Consider the following 22,575-nt stretch of genomic DNA (forward strand, 5'->3'; position numbering starts at 1 on the left):
CCCACCTCATATTATCTAATGTTCTTTTGAAGTGGCCGAGTTTGGTAGTATTATAAATATTACATCAGGGGTGGTCACAACGAGGCTCGCGAGCACCATGCGGCCCTTAAATCAATTTCGTGCGGCTCTCGAACCAAACTCAGACTAAAATTAATAAATATATGATTTCACAAGAACCGTAAGATAGTGGTTTTTATTGCCGTCGGTTTCGTTATTATTTTAGTCGCTATTAGGTATAGACGGGCACAGCAGCGGCGGTGACGGAGCTTTCAATATGATATGTGTAGCCAAAAATAATCACTGTGAATTTCGACCACTCCAGAGTTCCTGCATTTGATTTAAAATGAAAAATGAATCTTCATATTATAAACATTGCTTTACAATTTTATAAATTTGCGGCTCCCAAAGTTTAGGTTATAGTGGCCACCCCTGTATTATATGCTCACACCACCAGTATATTGACACGATTATTGCCGTGTACACATATTATATAATAATATTATTATACTAGATATATTATGCTCCGGTCCGGGTCAGTGGGCAACACGGGATATTAATATTGTTATTGTTATTATTATTATTATTATTAATAATATTATTGCTATTGCATGTTATTATGTACGATATTATATTACGAGAGGCTTTTATATTTTATCGTAAAGGATTTCAGTCGGTCGTGAACCGTCGCAATTAAATCCATAGACTATTCACTGACGATAATTAAACGTCCGTCAATGCAATAATATTATTAATAAACCACATAGCCGGGTCATTGGTAGTGCCTACCTAAAATCACTTTATAAATAATTTGTGCCCACCAAACGCCACTCGAACAAAACGACACATTAAACATATTATTATACCTATGTGGGTATAATATTGTTTTACGCTTGATGAAGTTTCGTTGTGAGCCGTAAATTTTTTTTTGTCAGATTGTTTTTGAGGACGTGCTTTGGAAATGCCACGCGATGCGTGCGGTCCATCGACCAAAAATAATGGAGTAAAACCGAAATGTGTATAGGCATTATGAAAATATATTATACTGTTATCGACTTATTCATAATATTTGCAGAAATATCAATTGCTATCGACACTGTCAGCCGCGCTAAACAAACCATAATTTATTCGACTCAACAATATAATACCCTTGTATTGTGATATGATTATATAATATAATGCTGTTATTGTTTTGGTTTGTTCCGTTGATATATATTTTTTATGAAATGAATCGCATCCTGCAACGTTTTTAAATTGAATTTTTAATTTGATATAAAACTTTGTATTTAGATAAAATGATGTGACGTACAGTGCACATAATTCGTACTTATGCGACTTATTCGGTTATCCCATTACTTATATGATGCAATAGCTGCATATAGTTATACAATAATATACTCAACGTAGAATTATTATTAATCCTTTTGATTTTTAAACTGTTTAAAAAAATACGCGATAAAACGTTCAGTTTTATTTTATTGTGTATACGAAATTACAAAAGAGTATTCAATGAATACTATTCATACTAGGACGCGATTATATCATATCGAAAAGTTCCGATAACTAATAAATCCGGTTCGGAATGATCAATAGTTTGTATTAATATACACATATACATTAATGTTACTCAGTAATATTATGATATCACTGCAGAAAGTCGAACTAATCGGTTTGATTCAGTCCAATGGTCTTATAAAATCGAAACTTCACGTAGTTTTACTGTAGAATTTATGTTATAAGAGGAAATAAACTTAGTTTTTAGCGTTTCAAAGTATATATTTTTAAAAACCTAAAACGTCAGTTCCTACTTTATATCTCCCTAAATAACGATCCAAGTATTTAAAAGATTGCTCACTTTTTTTTTTTAAAGAAAAACTGAAAACATTGTAGGACCCAAAAGTTATGCTGTAACGTTGGAAATTAAAAAAAAAAAAAGTAGTAAGTAGTACAAATAGAGTGGCACATATTATTAACAGATTTATGCATAGAAATATATTGGGATGCGTCGTTTAAAACTGCTTAAAAGTTATTGGCTGATAACATTTAAATAATATTATTCGTCCATAATAACGGAGTGTTCGAATGATTATCAAATTATATATAAGTCATCTTTAAAAAAATAATAATAATCATTTATTATTTTACTATAGCAATAATGTGTTTAGAAACTACAGCCTATTTGTTAGTGCTTAGCAATGATTTATTGTGACTACAATTTTTGGTTTTTTTGATAAATGATTATTTTTTTTCATAGAATTGAAGTACGACCTATATAAATAAAGTATATTTTTAATTGGTTATGAACCCTATGGAAGTAGTATAAATATATTAAAATGCATACAACTCATAAAATGGTGAAGTGTGCAAAACTATTTTCATAGTTAAATTAATATCACGAGTTTGTTTGTTTGTTTTTTTTTTTTTTATCAGAGTATACATTTTTTTTAAAATTATTTAATTACATCTTATCAAAGTTTAAAGTTGGGTTGGAATCGAATTAAAAAGTCTGGCACATCAAAAAACACAGTACCTACTGCCTTTCACGGAGTTGATATTCTGTTTCTACTGGGAGTACCTACGTACAATTTGAAATTACTGTAGTATAACGTAAGTTTACAATATTCGCATACAGGAATAATAAATAGTATTATATTGCAAGGGTTATTAAAACTGTTGATGAAACCACTATAAATATAAAGTATATAATAGTTTCTGAGTAACTCACAAACAGTAATTCGTGCATGTATAATAAAGATACATATATGCTGTGGCTTGTGATAGTAATAATATATGCTATTGCCGTATTAATAACTTAAGTCTTTTTAGTTTAACACTGCATACAGTATATTTGAACGATATGTAAAACAAAAATATGTAGATATTTATATAAGGTATTTAAGATAAATATTGCGTAATGGAATCTAAAGAATGTAAAAAAAAAAAATGTCGATTGTACTTCAAAATATAGCTTTTCAATTTTTGTATAATCCATACTGTCAAAGGCTAGACGACTAGATTTCATCCTCAGCAGCAGTCCAGCTAATGATTGCGTCTATCTTAACAAACCGAAAAAAGACCTATACGGCCTTGGATTTTTTTTTAAGCCGCCCCATCACAATGAAATATTTATGTAATTTAAAAATAAAGACTGTGTAATGAGTTTACGATTAATAATTTACAATTTCTTACTACCTTTGAAGTTTAAATTTTACTGCAGAAATATTATATCGTCAACTCCCCCGGAATACATCACCTAGCTACAATTCAAAAACATAATACAGAAATAATATCTCAAAACATAGATGCAAACCGTCGTCTATCGCAAGTCTTTGTAGGTTTTTCTGAAGTCGAGAAATCAATTCGCCATGTTATTGACAAAATGAAGATACTTCCTACATAATTTTGTCGCACACATCTTTACAAGTAAATAGTTATTACAACAATCCATAAGAGACATTTTTTTCCCGAAGTAAAATGTTTAACCCATCTGACTTAAGACTCGGTTGACCGGTGCATTTCAACAATAAAAAGGGAAGTCCAAGCATCCCCTACGCTGCTACCATGGACCATCGCCTATGCATACTGTCAAATTTTACAAATTTAATAGTTACAGGAATTTACGAACATTGTATGAGACATAGATGGATGTAGGTTAAGTAAGTATTAAAGCTTTGGCAAATTAACTGATAACAGTTATTGAGGTAGACCAAGCCAATGAAGTAAACGAGCTGGAACCACACAATTTGTGACGATTGCAATAAAACGTCAACGTCACGGCAAGCATGAAGAAGTCCCTTATACCGGAGTTTCGGTAACCGGTAGATCCGTGTGTGACGGTCGTACGTGGTTAGACAACGACTGGTACACTGACAAATGATGTATTTTAATATTGTGTTTAATATATTTCTATAAAAGGTTACCGTGTACCAAAAGGTGTACAAGTTATAGTTTACAGTTTGATTAGAAAAAGTTAATATTCCTTGCTATTTGTCGGAATCCGATCTGAAAACGATTAACTGTTGGTCGTGTTGAGGATTGGAGGGAATAGCGTAATAATATTATATGCTTGAACCTAGGTTAGGTGGGTTGGTTTATGTTTTTTTTTAGATTTTCAAGTGTACCGAAGTATACCTCTGAAAAGTGCGAACACGACATACCCACCAAATATTTTTATTTATTTGTTGACAATTGTGAACATTATTTTACTTCCATTATCCCATTGACGAATAAATAAAATATAAATATTAAGTAAATTCTATAGGCCTATAGTTTTGGTAAAAATAAAAAAAGGTACAATAATATTTTATTCATCAACTTTTCTTTTACAATATATTTTTTTTTTGATATTAAGAAATTTAGGTATTTTATTATAACTATAATGAGTCATTTGTTTTTATATTAAACTTAAATCTAAACAAACGAATATTTCATCGAACATTTAGAAAAAATTGTATGTATTTTTCGTCTTACAATAAATAAAATCATCATTAAAGTCGAGTCAGAAAAATAGATTTTTTGGTGTGGAATGAAATCGAATTTTATTACAAGGAATAAGAAGATATACGATAATTGCCTGTCATAATTTCTTTGTCTGGAGAAAGCACTTAATAATGATTTATACAAATTACTATAATATTTGATCCATTAAAATGTTCATCATTCAAAAATCATTTTAACCGTTGTATTATGTTTTTCAGACGATTAGTTTTTAAGTGCATTGTTTAATAATTTATTTATCTTAAAACTACACACATATTTTAAAACGATTCAATAATAATAAAATGTATTTTAGCATTTAAATATTTTGTCTTATGTATTATATATTATGCATATGTATGTGCACTTAATCAAACAAATACTTCAAAACAGTAGTGTACGTGTTACGACAGAGTATATAATATTAACACGAAAATTAAAATCATTTATGATTATAGATTGCACACTTTTTAAAACCCAGACGAAAGTTGATAATTTTTATAAGATGATTTTGTCGTCAGTCGACCGAATAATTATGGAAACGCGTATTAAAAACTTACTCGAAGATCTCGGGTTCGTGGACGACGTGGGAGTTTAAAACAAAAAAGGCGACCTAGCAGACGTGGGTGTCAGAATAAAACGCTTGAAACTATGATAACTAGTCGAAAGAAAAAAAAATCTAAGCCCGCAGTTTAAGCTCGGGTTCAGGCCACGATAAAATCGCTATAGAATTTCGCGACCGGAATAATAATAATAATAATAAAAAACCGCAAACGTTTGCTATCGCTGTAAAAATATGCGTATAATCGGCATCATCATCACGATAATAATATTTAATAATCAAATATTGTTTTTAGCACCATCGTGTATTCCGTTTTATAATAATAATAATAATAATAATAATAATAATATAGGGATTAAAATTGTCGAATGGTTCCTATAAGCCATTTTACGTAAACAATGTACACAATAAATTATATTCCACTATACACCAAAGTACAATGCGCGTATTTATTTATTCCGTTGCAGAACAAACACGGACACTGTCACATCGAAACTATATAATATTATAACGAGAGCGAACAGACGGCATCCGCCAAAATATAATAACAATAATAACAATAATAATAATAATAATAATAACAATAATAATAATATAATACAATAATGCTATCGTATAATACGATTTCGCATAATATCGTTGTACACAACCGAAATGAATAAAGCGGTTTTTATTATATTTTCTTTTTTTTCGTCTACGCGTTTTTTTCCGTCGTCTATTCGACGAACATTCATATTATTATTATTGATATCGAATTTTACAGGAATATCAGCTTTATATAATCCCCAGCGGCGGCAGAGACAGTATAGCCGCGTAATATTATATAGCCGTTAGGCGAAGATTCGATAAAAATTTCAACCGGATTTACACGACATGCGTCCCCGAAGCCTCCCGAACGAGCGCCATCGGAAAGTTTCGTTAAAGTTTTTAAGTGTTTCACCGCCATAATATATATCATATGATATATTTATATATATATGTCAGATGACTCAGAATGTATACGCACAATAATAATTGTCTTCGACACAGTAATAATAATATTATACGGTCGTGTGTGGAACTTGACTTGTTGAACTCGGCGAAACCGGTGCGTGCGCACACCGGCTCGATAATATTAGAGTATAATAATTATAAAACTGTATACAAGTATGTCGTATTGGTAACGATTTCGTTTAAACCCGATGAGTTCACACGGCCGTGTTATAATATATTTCGGTATTTCAGGAATTTTAAAGGGATTTTAAATACAAGTCGATTTTTGGGAATTAAAAAAATAAAATGTTTCCTGAGCACAACGGAAAAAAATGGGTTTGGCCGTAATTGGTTCTCGGGGTTTTGAAATCGTATCGATTACGATTTTTATTCTCTGCTGATAATCTCTAGTATTTCAAAGCGCATATTATATTTTTATATCAGTATGATAATATAAAAGCCCACACAATCAACAACTGTGACGTGTATTGATACACAGTAATCTCGACGATAATATTAATTATTCGCTCAGTCAGTTAAATTTCTTTTCGCATTGGAGGACATGATCTGTAATTTCTATCATATTACAATATTACCGTGTTATATCCATGTATTACACTATATTATATAATATTATATGCCCGAAGAAATTACTCATATTGTTATAACCCGAGCCGCCGCCCGACCGCCGCCGCCGCCATCGTCATCAAGACTATCGACGCCGATCGATTCGGCCCGTGTGCAGGGAAAATCGTTTTTATTCGCAAAGTTTCCAGCACGAGAAGAGAGAAAAAAATGTGTTGTGCTCGCACTGATATCTCGCGATATAGCTATTATTATATACACGTAGGTCCGTGTAATCGACACTTTGGCGGACTTGACCTAGTAACAACGACGAACGAACGGCCGTTGCTAAGAAACAGTGCGTGTGGTAACGGCGGCGGCGGCGGCGAGGTATTAGTTCGCCGACACTTTGGATCTAATTGAGAATAAAATATTTTGCGCTGTTCCGCCCTCGTCGCCGCCGTATACGGAAATTCGTCCGGACCGAAAACGCCTCGGAATGCCTTCGATCCACCGGAGGTGCGTGCCGTCCAAGGTGCAGTGGTTGGAGCAGATCTCCATGAAAAACGGATTCAAGCCGGGTGTGTACGAAAAGTACGGGCTGTACATGGGCAACTGGGAACACGACACGAAACAAGGTGAGTTCACGACTTTGTATAGCCATCGCAGAGGTAGGTCAACCGATTAAAGGTCGGTTTTAATTGCTGCCGAGTTGTCCGATTGTTTCGAATTAGGTGCCTATGTATAATAATATTACAATATGAGCGTACATAATTCGGATACTGTGATTGTGTTAGTATATAGTTTATTTCAACGACACGACTACAGAGCTTTACAATAGGCACTATGTTGGCATACATCTATCCAAATCATTGTCAAATTTCACTTTTATATACAAATTACTTTGCTTTTTAGTTCCGTCCGTGTCATTGTGCAACACTATAATTATTATTCAGTGTTTAACGTACCCTATGGCCATGTACAACTGTACCGTTATGAAGTATTCTGTAAGAGAGGGCGTTATGACCGTTAAGTTTCCATCAAATAAGTAAATAAAGATTATACGATAATGTACGGGGTGTATCGAGGAAATTCGACAATTATTGTGTACATTAAAATATGTCCTCCATTAAACGTCACTACTGGTCTCCGTGATGCTCTCCCAATACAAAATGGCGTTGGGCGTGATTTAAAAAAATCATGCTTTAAAGTAATTAAATCTTCGAAAACCACGTATCAGAATGATAAATTATTATTGATCGTCTTACTCGGTATTTTTTTAAAATTTAAAACACAAAATGACATCTATACGACTTAATCTAAATAAATAAATCATGGTTCAAAAAAAAAATGTTTAAAACTATAAACGAAAATAAACTAAATATTATACGATACCAAATTCGTTTATAAATAAATCTAAATTATTATCGACAAAAATTGATACAAAACTCTCAAATTTGATTTAAACTCATAAGTCTTCAACTATTTTGTATTACACTGAATTAGAAACCTGATGTATAATAACTAATAATTTATAAAACGTGATTAATAACTCAAATAATAAAGTTTATTTTCAAGTATTTTAATTACATTTAAGATTGCTATGATTGAGGTGTGTTTCCGAGGCACCAGGCACCTCAAATTATTTTGGCTTTCTGTTCGAAGTGCCTTGGTAACCAAACGTTAAAACTATTTTAACAATACAAATTAACATTGTTAAGCATTATGTTAATTATTATATTAATATGAGCTCTCATTAACTAATATAAAACGTATATCATAATATTAAGATTTTACAACTATTCAATAATATAGTTAACAATATACTGTAACCTAACAATATGTTAACTATAACCAAGTGCTATAAAAATATATGATCTAAAACTTATGTCTACTAAAACTTTACTATATTATATTATAATATTTCATATTAACCTGCATTCTAAAAAATCAATTTTCAAAAATTGTTTGTATGATTAGTCACACATTATTTAAAAGATATTTTTCTAAAATCTAAATAATGCTTTAAAATCATATGATATATTCGATATTGGTTTACTAATTTTAATATTCTGTATTTTGACTTTTGTATATTCCCGTGCAGCTACTACTGCGTGTGGCAACTTTAGTTTTATATTTTTAGTATAGCCATGGGTATTGGTTTTTATATTAATGATAATATTGACCTTAGTATAATAAATTAGAAAAAAGAAAATTGGAGATAAGGTTACGCAACTGCAATATAGACCCTTTATTATAACAAAAATAAATCGATACTCAGTTTATTTTTATTTTTTAAGAAAAAGAAATAGTTTTAAAAGTCAAGTTAAAATGACATTTTTTATATTGTAATATTACGTGTCATCGACTAAAAACACAAGTCAAAATACATGCTTATTATAATGGAAAAAGGTTTTTTTTAATTTTCTTTTATTACCATAAAAAATGACTAAGTCCAAACAAACTGGAGTTTAAAATCAAAGTATATAAAAAATGAATAATTGTATTGTTTTATACATGCATAGTGTACCTATATAAACGATAACGGGATGATCCGAAGTAATTAAATAAGTAATATTGTTAAACTTTAGAAGTAGGGTAATTTTTTTTTTAATTTGAACTTTTATTTAATTAGTTTTTTTTTTAATGCATCAACTTTTATAAATGCAACATTAATAAAACACTTTGAACGAGCACGCTAAGTTTTCTAGATTTAAATGCACAACACGTTGTGATATAACTTAAAATGTAATAATCAATTTTTTATTCCTGATTTCGATTTAAGTTCAAATTCAATGCACTACAACAATAATGATTACAAATACTCGATTATCGATGTTGAACAACAACTAATACGCATGACACCACCTGCCTGCTGTTGTGCGAATGAAAATGATGATTTAATAGTGATCTATGAGATATATCTATATATCTATCTATATGAGATAGTAATCCCAATTAAAATATTCACAATTTTAAGACTGAAGCATTTTAACGTCAATGAAATAATATCAAAAAAAGAAAAAATGAAACGTACCTAAGCAATATCATTGAACAACGCATATAAGTCAATAATCAATAAAGTATCGCCATTATAGTCATGTTATGATTTTTTTTATTATATATAAAATCAACAGTGATGCTGGGGTAACCACGGAGACAAAAGTAGTGACTGATGTGGACCATTTGGGTATTATTCGTAGAATAATGTATGGCAGTTGCTGTTGCACGCAGTTGTCTGCACACGATATTTAGAACAAATACGATAAAAATGTGCAAACGTGTGCAAACGTCCAACGCTTAGTGTCGACATGTACAACACGCACACGTATAACACGTTATTATTACATTAATATAGTGCGCCGATGATTCGAAGTACGACTACCCTACGCAATTATTATTCGACGAGTATACGTCTGATGTATCGTATTTTTATTTGTAGCACGATGATATTTGAAAAATAATATCGACGGACGTGAAAATAGACGTCGAGTTGACGCGAAACTAGTGCCTAGTGCTATGTTTTATTTCCCGTCCGTCTATATCACATTATTTACGAGTAATCTCTGTAATGGTCGGTGCCAGTGGTATAGTTAACTGGGACGACTGTACTTTAAAATCATTGATGGTATTCGTCCGATGAAAACATTACTCGCCTGGTGGACGACAATAACCGTCAGCTGGACCTCATATGTTATAATATACGAAGTACGAACGGATGACACGACAAACCTGTTGCTATAACCAAGACTTGGGTACACGTTCGATGTCCCGTGCTGTGGTGACGCCAGATAGGGATCGGTAATAATACGTGGGATATTATTGTCATTCGCGACCTTGGTTATGCTACAAATATACTAGAATAGTATGCTAAGCTGCTGTTTTTTATCTTTATACTCCTATCATAGAGACGGAATGCATAAATACTATTAATATACTAGAATAATATGCGAAACGCCGGTTTTCTTTATTAATTGATCATGCGATGAAATACACAAAAAAAATGTGTTCTTAAGATAGTGTTCGAATGATATATTTCACAACAACGAAATATGCTGGGACTTACATACGCCGTGTGCGTAATAATTCATTGTTAAAAAACCGATTGTAATATTGCTGGAAATATACATAAAATTATCCACTTGAGCTGTTTTAATATTTCCCCGCGCCGTCGTTCGACTGTCTAAAATCTGTACGGTGTGTTTTTTAATACTCAGGAAAAGGAAAAAAGTCTTACAAGAACAAAACAGTGTACGAGGGAGATTGGGTCGCGAACAAAAGACATGGTTTTGGCGTGCTGATGAAGAAAGTCGATGACCATTTTGTATACATTTACGAAGGACAATGGATCAATAACCGATTCGTAAGTAGTAGTATTAAATGTATATGTATGTATATGTCGTAGGCATATAGTCAAATCAGGCATTTTATCAAATGCCTAGGCATATAGTCAAAAAATTTAATGTTTATGCAATTTCACTATCCGCCTAGACATTTAGTTAAATGCCTAGTCATTTAATTAAATGACTAGGCATTTGACTAAATGCCTATTTCATGCCAGGCAAATAATAAAAAAACATTTTGTATTATTTTAAAAATTTCAATATATTTTCTATCAGTTATTTATTGCTATTTTATGTATAAAAAAGCTGTGTATTAATTATTAATATGAAAAACACATAGATACTCGTATATGAAATAATAGGTTTAATTTTGTGTTAATTATTATTTAGTATTGTTTTAAAAATGAAATAATAAAAAATAAATAAAAAAGGTATATTATAATTACAAGTTTTTGTTACCTATTGCTTGTTGTCACATGTTGTTATTTGGTGGCATTTGCTGGAACATTTAAGATTTTTCTTAAAACATAAGCACCTATTGGTTTGACATTGCCGCTTTCCTGCTTGACATTGACATTTAACAAAACCTTGACCGTTGAAAATTGATAAGTTTGCTACTGCTTCACGTATGGACACGAATTTGTCTTTTTGTATTTTGCTATCTTCTAAACCATTATTCGACACTAGTTGAAGTTCTTCTCTTGAACACCAATTTTTTATTATACCAACTTCTGTACCAATTTGGTAAACGCCGTTCCGAATGTCTATCACTAACCCATTTATATTTTGACTATCGAGAGGTCCTCGGTCTACTTTTGGAACACTAATTACTATTTGATCACCAACCTTTAGTTCTTTAAATAGTTTTTCACTATTTTCTGTCATTTTTTTAGCTGCTATTGTTTGCCGTTTGTAAGATTCAATGCGGTTAACTTTTATCTGTTTTTCATTATTACATAGCAGACAAATATTTTCAATATCGTTACTATTATTTATAGAATAGCTGCAATTATCAGAATGAATATTTCTTTTACATATAGTACATTTTAGTTCACTACCTGATTTTTCACAAACACTGCAGATATTATTTATGTCACTATATATTTTTTTCTTTGAAGGTATATTGTCAAAATTATGTTCTGAATTGTCTTGTAAAATATTTTCAAAATCTTCTTCACTTGATAATTTTTGAATAATTTTGGCAGGTAAGTTTGTAGAACTAAGACCTACCTTCGGTTCAGTGCCAAACAAGGCTCGATATGGCGAACGACCTAAAATTCGATGATGTGAAATGTTTTTTTGCCATTGTACAAAATAAACTCCGATTGACCACTTGGTACTTTTATTGTCTACGACCCAAGCTCGTAACATGTTTTCAACATCTTGATTTGATCTTTCTACAGATCCCTGACTCTGAGGGTGCCGTGGCCGCCCATGTACTATTTTACATTCAGGCCACAATTCTGCCAATTCTTCAATTATTTTCGCTGTAAATTCTCGCCCATTATCAGACTGAAGTATTTGAGGTGCTCCTTGTTCCAAAAAAATTTTTAAAAGTTCGTGTGCAACTTCGGTGGCTCGTTTTGAAGTAAGTGGTCGAAGATATAAATATTTGGTTGCGTGATCCTGATAGTTCATGACCCATTTAAAATTTCCATCGGGTGTTGATTGGAAATCAATAAGGTCAATTTGCCCTCTTGAATTAAAATCTGCCGATAATATTGGTTTTATAACGACGCCTTTACAAGGTTTTGATTTTTTTTTGTTACAAGTTGTACACAAATTAATAAATATTTGGATTGCTATTCGAGGAATGTTGTATTTATTTTTTAAATTCTGCTCAACTTTATCCCTTCCACCATGACCAGTCGCTTTATGGCTTTCTTCGATTTTTTCAAAATAGTTTTCATATGGTACAACATAAATAATATTTTCGGTTTTAGTTTTTGGTTTTAAAATAATATGTTTAACATTTCCTACTTCAATCAGATCATATTTACGACATAAATAATATTGGTTTTGAGTTTTAGTTTTACCTGGATTCAATTTCGCATCATTGATTTCGTTTAGAGCTTTGTCGTAGTCTTCCTGACTCCATGGCTTTTTTTTATCTTGGTTGTCGTAAATTGATTTTAATTTTTCATAAAACAATACACTGTGTGACATATTATATTTTAAAATACAAATAAAAACAATCAAAATTTTAAATATACAAAAAATGTCAATTGGTATACCTATGTTACAATATTACATGCAATCACGATCACACTACATACGATTTACGTAAACGTAATAGACGTACTAAACTAAATTATTGTACAATTCAATCGCATGTTCTGTATCTTTTTTGGTAACGTCATATTTTTGTCGTTATAATCGATAAGATTATAATTTGTCCCACGGTACTCAATATAGATAAGGTTCTCATACAACCTAGTACCCACGTTAATTTTCCAAGGTAAAAACCAATGGAACTTTTATTTTTATTTAATAAGAATATATAGTACTCACTACTCGTACTATAGACTATATTGACTATATATGCTATACAAAATACTCGTACTATCATTTATGTCTATCACATCTAATTAGTTATTACCTGAATATATTTATGATTTCATTTTTAAAACAATACTAAATAATAATTAACACAAAATTAAACATATTATTTCATATACGAGTATCTACGTGTTTTTCATATTAATAAATAATACACAGCTAATGTTTTTTTATTATTTGCCTGGCATGAAATAGGCATTTAGTCAAATGCCTAGTCATTTAATTAAATGACTAGGCATTTAACTAAATGTCTAGGCGGATAGTGAAATTGCATAAACATTAAATTTTTTGACTATATGCCTAGGCATTTGATAAAATGCCTGATTTGACTATATGCCTACGACATATATATTGATACCAGTACATATACATGTATATATATACATAAATGACCCGAAGACAATACCCACTGCTGAACAGTGAATACAGCAGTTTCCTCATTAGTTAAGGCACTGAAACGACCATATTTTTGCAAGTGATATTCAGGAATATGTAAAAACCTATCTCTAAGGATACACATTTTTTCTTGAGTTAACTGTGGTATCGCTATTAATAATATGCAGCCAATACTCGTTCAGTGGGTCATTTTGTCTTTTTTATCCTCATTGTATACCTACAATTATAAAAGTTCTTATTTTTGTAATGTTTAAAAATTTAAATATTTTCAATGCATCAGAATTTTCAAAATAGTCTGCTTAATAGTGTTAAGTAAATCTATAGGTGGTTATCGTTCGAAAATATGACATTATTGTCTCAACATATTTTTATCTCCTCAAATGACATACAGAATCTAAATGTTTGTTAAAATGATAAAAGATTTTATCAAAAAAATTAAAATCAAATGATCAAATGAATACTTGATTACTTGTCATATTATAACGAAATGGTTATATCGCTCTGTCTATATTTACGTTGTACATGTTTTTCGAGGGGAGTGGGTTTTATGACAAATATAATATCGAGACGTTGTGAACCCTCCGATGTTATCATTGCACAGCACGATTTCGAGTGCGTAGGTAGCAAATTATTTATAGCTGAAATTTAATTTACGTATAATACGCAATAAACACGACGACGATAGTATTCACTGTATTTAATCGGCAAACGAGGAGTTTCGGTGTTAGCGCTCAAAAAGTAGCGATCGCTGGTTTTATGCGAGCAGTGGACTTTTATAATGCCATAATGTACGGTGTTTATCGTCGTCTTTATATAAAGGCTAAAGGCAAATGGTACGAAGATGGAGGCATTTACGATGGTAGCTTTTCGACGACCGGTAGCAGAATAAAATGCGGTTACGGGACCATGCGGTGGAACGATGGAGCCGTATACCGAGGTCAATGGCGTAACAACGAGTACAACGGCCGGGGGAAACATGTAGAAGGTAAAAACTGCATTCAACTATATTATTTTTTATTAGATTGCACATGATATTGCATCTATACGAGATGTTCAATTTATCACCTAACAGTTCAACTTTAAAGTGTTTTCAAAAACGATTTTTGAAAAATCATATTTTTTCCTATGTATATTAATTTTTTTATTGTTACCTGTCGTTTTTTTTTCAACGTCAATAAATTGTGAAGGAAAATATTTTCGCTTTAAATATTTCGATCTAACAAAGTTAATTAGCTATACGAGTATTTAAAGCTTTTTGCTTTGACGAGCACAAGACGTACTTCTGTAGTTCTGTGGCACTCATCTCCACTCGTCTAAAATGTAAATGTCACTGCAGCTAGAACTCGAATTATATGCATTTCATATGCAGTTATGCAAATGCATATTATAGCCTTTTTCTAAAGTAAATGCATATTTCATTGGTTTCTGGCGTAAACGTCATATTGCATATATAAATGTGGGTTTCTACATGAAATGAATTTGAAAGTTTATCATTGTCGACCGGAAGAACTTTTAGACATCGTTGTGTATATAAGTGAATCATATACTCATCGAGTTTTTAACAAGTATAATATAATATCGTTTTTAATCACTTGTACATGACGCAATCACATTAATAGCCATTCATATTCGTTTAAAAGTATTCATAAAATCTTTAGTTTTCTGAAAAAAAAAAATACTTGTATCAATCAAAACAAACCAGGCGGATCCACTTTACCTATAAATTACGGTTACAGACATTTACCGATATGACTTGGAGAAAATTAAGTGCAATAATGGAAAAAAACTTGGTTGTAATTTTGATAAATGATTCCGCAGAGTAGATAAAAATTCATGTGGATGTTGAACTGCAAATTTATTCATTATAAAATTAACCTTAAACCTTTCTTCTGCTGAGTTCTATACACATCATTGCTTTCAATGTTTTTGTAAGATTTAATCAATTAGCAGTGACTTGGCATAAATGATACAATCATCTTGTATGAGTTAATTATGCACAAACAAAACAACAACTATTGTCTATTGTTAACAATAGATAATATAAATTTAATTACCCATTAATTGTTAGACTACTATCTACTATATAATTATGTACTTTTATATACATTTTTGAATTAAAGGGAATACATTATCAAAATAGTTAATAAATTATCAAAAAATTTCCGTCGTCGAAACAAGACCATCAAAGAGCTATAAGGCTTATCATGAATCTTTATAAAAAATCTGTATCAAAAAACCACAATCCTAAGTAATTAACACCAAATTACTCCAACCAGCGTCTCCAAGACGTCAACGACTGCCAAATGGCTGAACTACATCGGGGATTGACGAACGGTGTACGACCGCGTTATAGTGGCCGTCGAAAACAATCCAGATATATCAAAAGTATTCTATTTACAAGGACCCGAAGGTACCGGAAAAACGACGCTGTGAGGATTCTTAACAGTAGGGTCACTTCATAACTGAGGCTGGTCTGTGTTATTCGTGGCATTCACCGGAATCACCATGTCTCTCGTGGACGGTGGTATGACAGTGCTTCGTTTTTTGATTGACATTCGTAAAAGCACACAAGCTGGACCGTAAATGAGCGAGTAAGCGAGTAACAACGCAGGGTAGTATCATTCATAATGTCCTTCAATGGTTTTTTTTTCCAAAATACTATATTAATTTTCTGTCGTCCATCTTTGAGTCTTCAACTACTACAGAGTTTTTCGATTCGACTTATAAAATCAGGGACCATCACTGCATACTAATTTATACTTACTCACTTATGTAATATTGCTCGTACTGAACATCATATCCAGGGAGAAATATTATGGGAACACTATTTTTCAACCTAAGTTTTTATTTTGTATATAAGTCTACGAATATATTTATGTGTAGTTTATTATATTATAATGTACGTAACATAATATTATGTCAAACGCATCTTTTACTTGGCGCATTTTACTTTGCCTTCGGTCTCCTGTTAGTAATTTTGGAACGGAAGCGGTCACTGCATAACATTCACACTGGCCCACTTTTAGCGGACTTCAGGCCTCTATGACTTGTGACTGACTTCGAGCTACGGGTTACCTTGTCACTGAAGCGACAGCCGCAGGTGGCCTTTATAAGACAGCGACGGACGAGTGCCACCTTCCTCAGCTTGCGTCCACCACTGACCGTCTTTTGTCCACCGCAACTGGTACTGGCCACCAACACAGGGAATTGATCTCATATTCCTCGATATGCACATCTGTTAAGGTGGTAATGGAAGATTTAACAACTGAATTTGCGACGATATCATTATTGCAGGAGTTCGATGTACCAGAATCAGTGGTTCAAATAAACGTATAAAACAAGAAACTGGAACCACAATATGAGCCAGCCTCGGGGTTGACAGTGCCGATTTCATTTTGATCGGTGGGTTGTTTTCCACGTTCCTGAGAACCACCGTTTCCGGTACATCATACTCCAGCAATAATGTGATTGTCTCAAATTCAGTTGTCACATCTTCCACTACCGCGTTAAAATCTCTGTCGTTTTCACCGTTTGTGTAAAAAAAAGCAGTAAAGACTACAAATGTAATGTAATTATGTAACCGCCGATGAGAAAAACGCGAGTGAAGTTAAAGTTTGTTTGTGATAATATTAGTGACGTCAAACCAGACCAGGTAACCAAGGCAATTACGATATCTCTCTCTTCGTCATGATACTTCAAGTGTTCTGCGAGCTCTCAAACCCGTTGGAAATGTGCAAGACGGAAAAAGTAAACCTGACGGAGGACTACAATATCAGTGTCTACCACGCGAGAATCTCGTAGTTGAACAGCATCAGATATCTACTGCATGCCAATGGAATGTCGCTGAAGGTTTGTTTCTCCCAGACGTCCGTCTACTGGAATCGAAACAGAATGACAAAAACTACGAACACCAAATTGTGTACGATAGCGTGATGCTGGTCGCCTTCGACAAAAATTGTGACGTAGCAAAATCTGTCTACTTATCGGAAAAATGACACAGTAGGTACGAATATTTTCGCTTAGCAATCGAGACCAGTAAGTTGGTGTTGTATGTGACATTCACTGAGATCCCCTGCACATCACGCATGGACAGCTACATGAAATTTCAGACTGCAGTTTGGTAAACTGACCGACAACTATACATCGACCATTCCGTCTCAGCGAGTGCGCAAATCACTTTCTAGATACTCAAAAACAGTTTTCGACTTAACACCTTTTACACACAAAACAGCAACTTGGAAACCAGGGGGAAGGGAGGAAAAATTAACAATTTTCACTAGTCATATTATGATATTTCTAGGCACTCAATTTGGGCTTTTAAATATTTCTGCAATAGAAATGAGAAAGCTAAAGCACTTAGCTTTATCACAAATTCTTATATCCAAGCCGTATAGTCAAACCACAACACTTATTACCAAATTAAATTATTATCATCTCCTCAGACGTTTGAGTAATAACCTACCATCAACGTGTGATTAAATGGAGCGACTTACCAACATATAAAGGTTTTCCAATTATTTTGATTGTATCATATTATGAAATACAACTAAAATATATTTATGTTGTATTAAAATATCGTTTAGAAACTAACTTCTTACTTATAAAATAGACATCATAAACTTGCTATTTTAGCATGATATTATTATCATTTATTAATGTGGCAGCACCGATTTAAATTGTTTGTTTTCAAATTCTATAACGTTATAAACTCGTGTTACAGCAAACGGTAACGTTTATGACGGACAATGGAGAAATGGTCTGAAACACGGTGAAGGTGTGTACGTGTTCAAAGACAAAGGTCAATTGATGGAGGGCGTTTGGATCGACGGAGAGCTGAAAATAAGCACCATCAAATATGTTGACGAACCGGATAGTATCCGAACACACTATATGATGCCCGAGGTATAAGCATATTGTATTATTATATTGTAAAAAAAAAACTGTGTTTAACATTATATTATGAAATATTAAAAAATAACGGAGGTGTTATCATACTATTATACTCTGTTAATAGATTTCCAAATCTGACGAGAAAAGTATACTAGAAGCGTACGAGTTTACGAAATCGGAAATGCTCGAAAACCTGTGAAAAATATCGAAATCATTGCGTTATGAAATTATAAATTTTATTTAATAATATTATGTTGTGATTATAATTTATACGACGTGATGTACCATAATAATATACTATATATTGTGTACCAGTGGGGAGGGGGTAATGTCTAGCTGAGCGTGAATGATTTTAATGTTTTTCCCGCGATCCAACAATGCAGTCAAGAGATGTTATGTCGTTTCGGTCGCTCCCATTCAGAAGGACAGTTTTACGAGTTCACCAAATAATAAGGATAATACATTAAGCACAGTAGATTTAAACTAGGAATCCTGAATCGGTATCAGAATATTTTGGTTCAACTCCTTTTGTTAAGCTTGATGAAGTATCCCGACGATTAAACATTGTTCGAGGGTAACAGTAAGTATATGGTTGTGTGATCAGGGTTCGAACGACATGGTTATACTAAGGAAATGAATATAACATATATAATATGCAAATCCAAGACTTCCTTTGTAATTATTACACTTATAGCACACATAATGATCAATTTATTTAAGTCCATACACTCATTGTGTTTAGAAAAGTTTAAACTTTTTCGAAAAGATTATTTTACGTAATTTGAAGTGAACAACGTTTTTGAAAACAATATTATACTTTTTACAATTATCTCATCGTTATCAGTCTTAAATAGTTTATTTTTTTAACTAAAACATCAGTTTATAATTCCATATTCCGTAGCAGTAATTTTTTAAGAGTATTTCCATGCAAAGAAATCAAAATGCACCTAGTTTACAGGTTAAAATATTTTTTTGACGTACCATTATGCAATGACATTCGCAATACATATTATAATTGTCGTGATTTTTTTTTTATGCAGCCGACTACCTAAGAAATAGTTCTCTTTCAAGGATATTAGGAGTTAACCACGTGACTCTTTCTCTTCTTTGAAGTGTTTTTTTCGTTTATATATATATATATCGTGTTCTGTGTATCTTACACTATTGTAATATTTTATCTCGTCGTTTTCTGAATTATTACTGTCAAATTTGTTAAATTATTATAGTTTTATTATTGTAAGCCACTGTAATTGGGCTTCAGCCCGTTAAAAAAAAAACAAATAAATGAATAATTGATAAGTAATTTTGATGAGTAGAATAGTAAACTAGCATTTTCCGGGATACATATCTGCAATCAGTTGTCGAAATTTATTTTAAAGATTCAAAGTGGTCTCGTTGAAAAGTCTGAAATAAAAATAATGTTGTCACAGTTTTACTTGTTATTCAAAGAAATAAAAATTATGTTGATAAAAAATTGTGTTTTTAAAAAGTTCCATCTTTTTGAAACAGTTATACATGTATAAGTATTATTTTTTTTTTGTTTACAATACACACATCTTGTTAAACTTACTTTATACAACTTGTTGATACACAATTATTTACTTTAAAATAAACTTTAATAATCATAGTATCGTGATTATAATAATTATAATAATAACATTGTTAACTATAGTAATTATAAGCTCATAAACTATAATCTGCTATTACTAACTAAAACAAATTTTAAATTATCATCATATTAATTTGTATAATAAAACGCTTCATGATATTCTACTTTGTTATACTCAGTGAACGCTTTCCATATAACTTTTATCTCATTTAGTCCTGCCGTTTACGCTACATCTCATCGTGTTTGCATTATCGCATTTCAATAAGACAATAATATTAATAAAGTACAATATTATGTTAAGATTACACGGCGCGTTGGATAGGCAATTCGGGTACATTAATGTCGCGGACCGAAGATACAATTATTTATTTATCCGGTAATACAATGTAAAATTATGAAATATTTTACAGTAAGTAAAAAAGTCATTATATAATAACAAGTTATAAGGTATTTTTTACATAATTGTATCATGTTTTATTCAATTGCTTAATTATTATAGATCATGAACTTTTCAGAACAACATTAGGACGTTAGCTTAAATTGGTTTTACAATTTTAAATGTTGCAAAATTTTAAACATTATATCGTTCAGCTTTATAAGTCCGTATAATTCCGTATACAACCGTCAAACACTATACAATGAAATGGTGGGATCGTTCTCACTCTTCGACGCATATACTATATTATTATCATCATTTCATTTATATAATATCACTTTGAAGTTATTGTCCATCATCGGTAATATTATTCGTCGAACAAACGTGAGGTGTATACGGACAACATTTTGTAAGCTTCTCCAGATAAACATCGAACACATCATTGTTCAGGCTGTGTTTGTTACGGTTACAATACGGGTTTTTGTTTTCATTGTTCGAGGATGAACTAAAGGGTTGTATGATGACTTAATGGACCGCCGGACGCCGTCTCGGAGTTATAAGGGAATACCGACGTTTCAAGCGGAAAGCATGGTCGGAAATCCATTGATAAATGATAACAATATCATAAATGGACCAATATTTTTTCTCACAAAGCTATTTCTAGATTATTAGCCATCCCCTTAACTGAATTATATAGTCTTTAGAAGGCAACAGACAACAGTATATAATACCAAAGCCTGCAGATATTATTCATAATTATATTGTTGTTATTTTGGTTAAATTGAATTTGTTAAGCATATTACTGATTTCGAATGGAATATAAAAGTTGTATATACAGTAGACGCCGCTTATAAGACTCACTTTGGGACCAGCGCAAAGTGAGTCTTATAACCGAATGAATCTTATAGGCGAAGTGGAAAAAAAAATTAATTACGTATTTATAAATTTTATTTTACTACATATTTTGCTTTGATTTTAATACTCTAACACATATTACATATTACATACTTTATTGTTGAATAAATTTAATAATCCTGATAAAAAAAACTAAAATTATAATATGTAAATATTACATATAAAAATATTATAAAAATTATACATTAATAAAAAATTATAAAGGTTAGGTATATACGTATGTGTATTTATGTGCCCATAATTACGATAACTGTGCAGCCGCCAGATAATCAGATACCTCACTATAATAACGATAATCGTTGCGATAAATGTGAACTTTTATTTGCTATAAAAAATATTATTATACGTTATAAGGTACCAACAGAAACTAGGAATAATCAACACGAATATTATTTAATTTTTCAATACCAATTTATTTCTAAATTATAACCAAAAAAGTTTATTTTCTACTATTTATTTTACGAAATTTGAGTCTTATAACCGAAGCGTTGAGTCTTATGCCCGATTTTTTTTTTAATGTATTTTGATACGTCCCGTCCGTTCCAGATGATTTTGAGTCTAATAAGCGACTGAACCTTATATCCGTGAGTCTTATAAGCGGCGTCTACTGTATTATATATATATTTTTTCAATTTTTTTCAGTATCATTTTGATAAATTAGTTGCTTTAGGTTCTCATTGGAACTATTAATCTATTAGTTGTCCAATGATTCTTAATTTATAATTTTTATTTTTGTATCTGTCGTCATCATTCGAGGCGGTAAAAATGCTCTGGTATTCAACTTTGAAAAGAGTTTTTATTGAAAAATTGGATTTGGTTGATACTTTTGGTGGTCAAAAATAAAAATCGGTGGATTTTAGGTCAAACTTTACAGGTAAGAAGTTGGTACTTACCAGTGAAATTTTTATGTTCTCCC

At 31.6% G+C, this 22,575-nt stretch overlaps 2 protein-coding genes across 2 annotated transcripts; one reads left to right on the forward strand and one right to left on the reverse strand.

Moving 5' to 3' along the window:
• The first annotated feature begins 6,289 nt into the window (after window positions 1–6,289).
• LOC111035251 (MORN repeat-containing protein 3-like) lies at window positions 6,290–20,345 on the forward strand. The gene is made up of 5 exons (XM_022316790.1): window positions 6,290–7,209; window positions 10,789–10,934; window positions 14,689–14,854; window positions 18,590–18,771; window positions 18,884–20,345. The coding sequence occupies exons 1-5, from the start codon at window positions 7,071–7,073 to the stop codon at window positions 18,956–18,958; spliced, it is 708 nt and encodes a 235-aa protein (XP_022172482.1). The 5' UTR covers window positions 6,290–7,070; the 3' UTR covers window positions 18,959–20,345.
• LOC111035250 (KRAB-A domain-containing protein 2-like) lies at window positions 11,303–14,654 on the reverse strand. The gene is made up of 2 exons (XM_022316789.1): window positions 13,355–14,654; window positions 11,303–12,936 (listed from the first exon to the last, which is right to left on the reverse strand). The coding sequence occupies exons 1-2, from the start codon at window positions 13,481–13,483 to the stop codon at window positions 11,374–11,376; spliced, it is 1,692 nt and encodes a 563-aa protein (XP_022172481.1). The 5' UTR covers window positions 13,484–14,654; the 3' UTR covers window positions 11,303–11,373.
• Window positions 20,346–22,575: the final 2,230 nt, after the last annotated feature.

This window comes from Myzus persicae, unplaced genomic scaffold (assembly GCF_001856785.1).
Source record: "Myzus persicae strain clone G006 unplaced genomic scaffold, MPER_G0061.0, whole genome shotgun sequence".
NCBI lineage: Eukaryota > Metazoa > Arthropoda > Insecta > Hemiptera > Aphididae > Myzus > Myzus persicae.

Bases quoted from the DNA above. Each gene is read 5' to 3' on its own strand.
- LOC111035251 (XM_022316790.1), top strand. From the start codon at position 7,071: ATGCCTTCGATCCACCGGAGGTGCGTGCCGTCCAAGGTGCAGTGGTTG. The intron at 7,210-10,788 runs GTGAGTTCACGA...TTTAATACTCAG, and splicing joins GGAACACGACACGAAACAAG to GAAAAGGAAAAAAGTCTTAC. The intron at 18,772-18,883 runs GTATAAGCATAT...CTCTGTTAATAG, and splicing joins CACACTATATGATGCCCGAG to ATTTCCAAATCTGACGAGAA.
- LOC111035250 (XM_022316789.1), bottom strand. From the start codon at position 13,483: ATGATAGTACGAGTATTTTGTATAGCATATATAGTCAATATAGTCTAT. The intron at 12,937-13,354 runs GTACTAGGTTGT...AAAACTAAAACT, and splicing joins ACCTTGGAAAATTAACGTGG to CAAAACCAATATTATTTATG.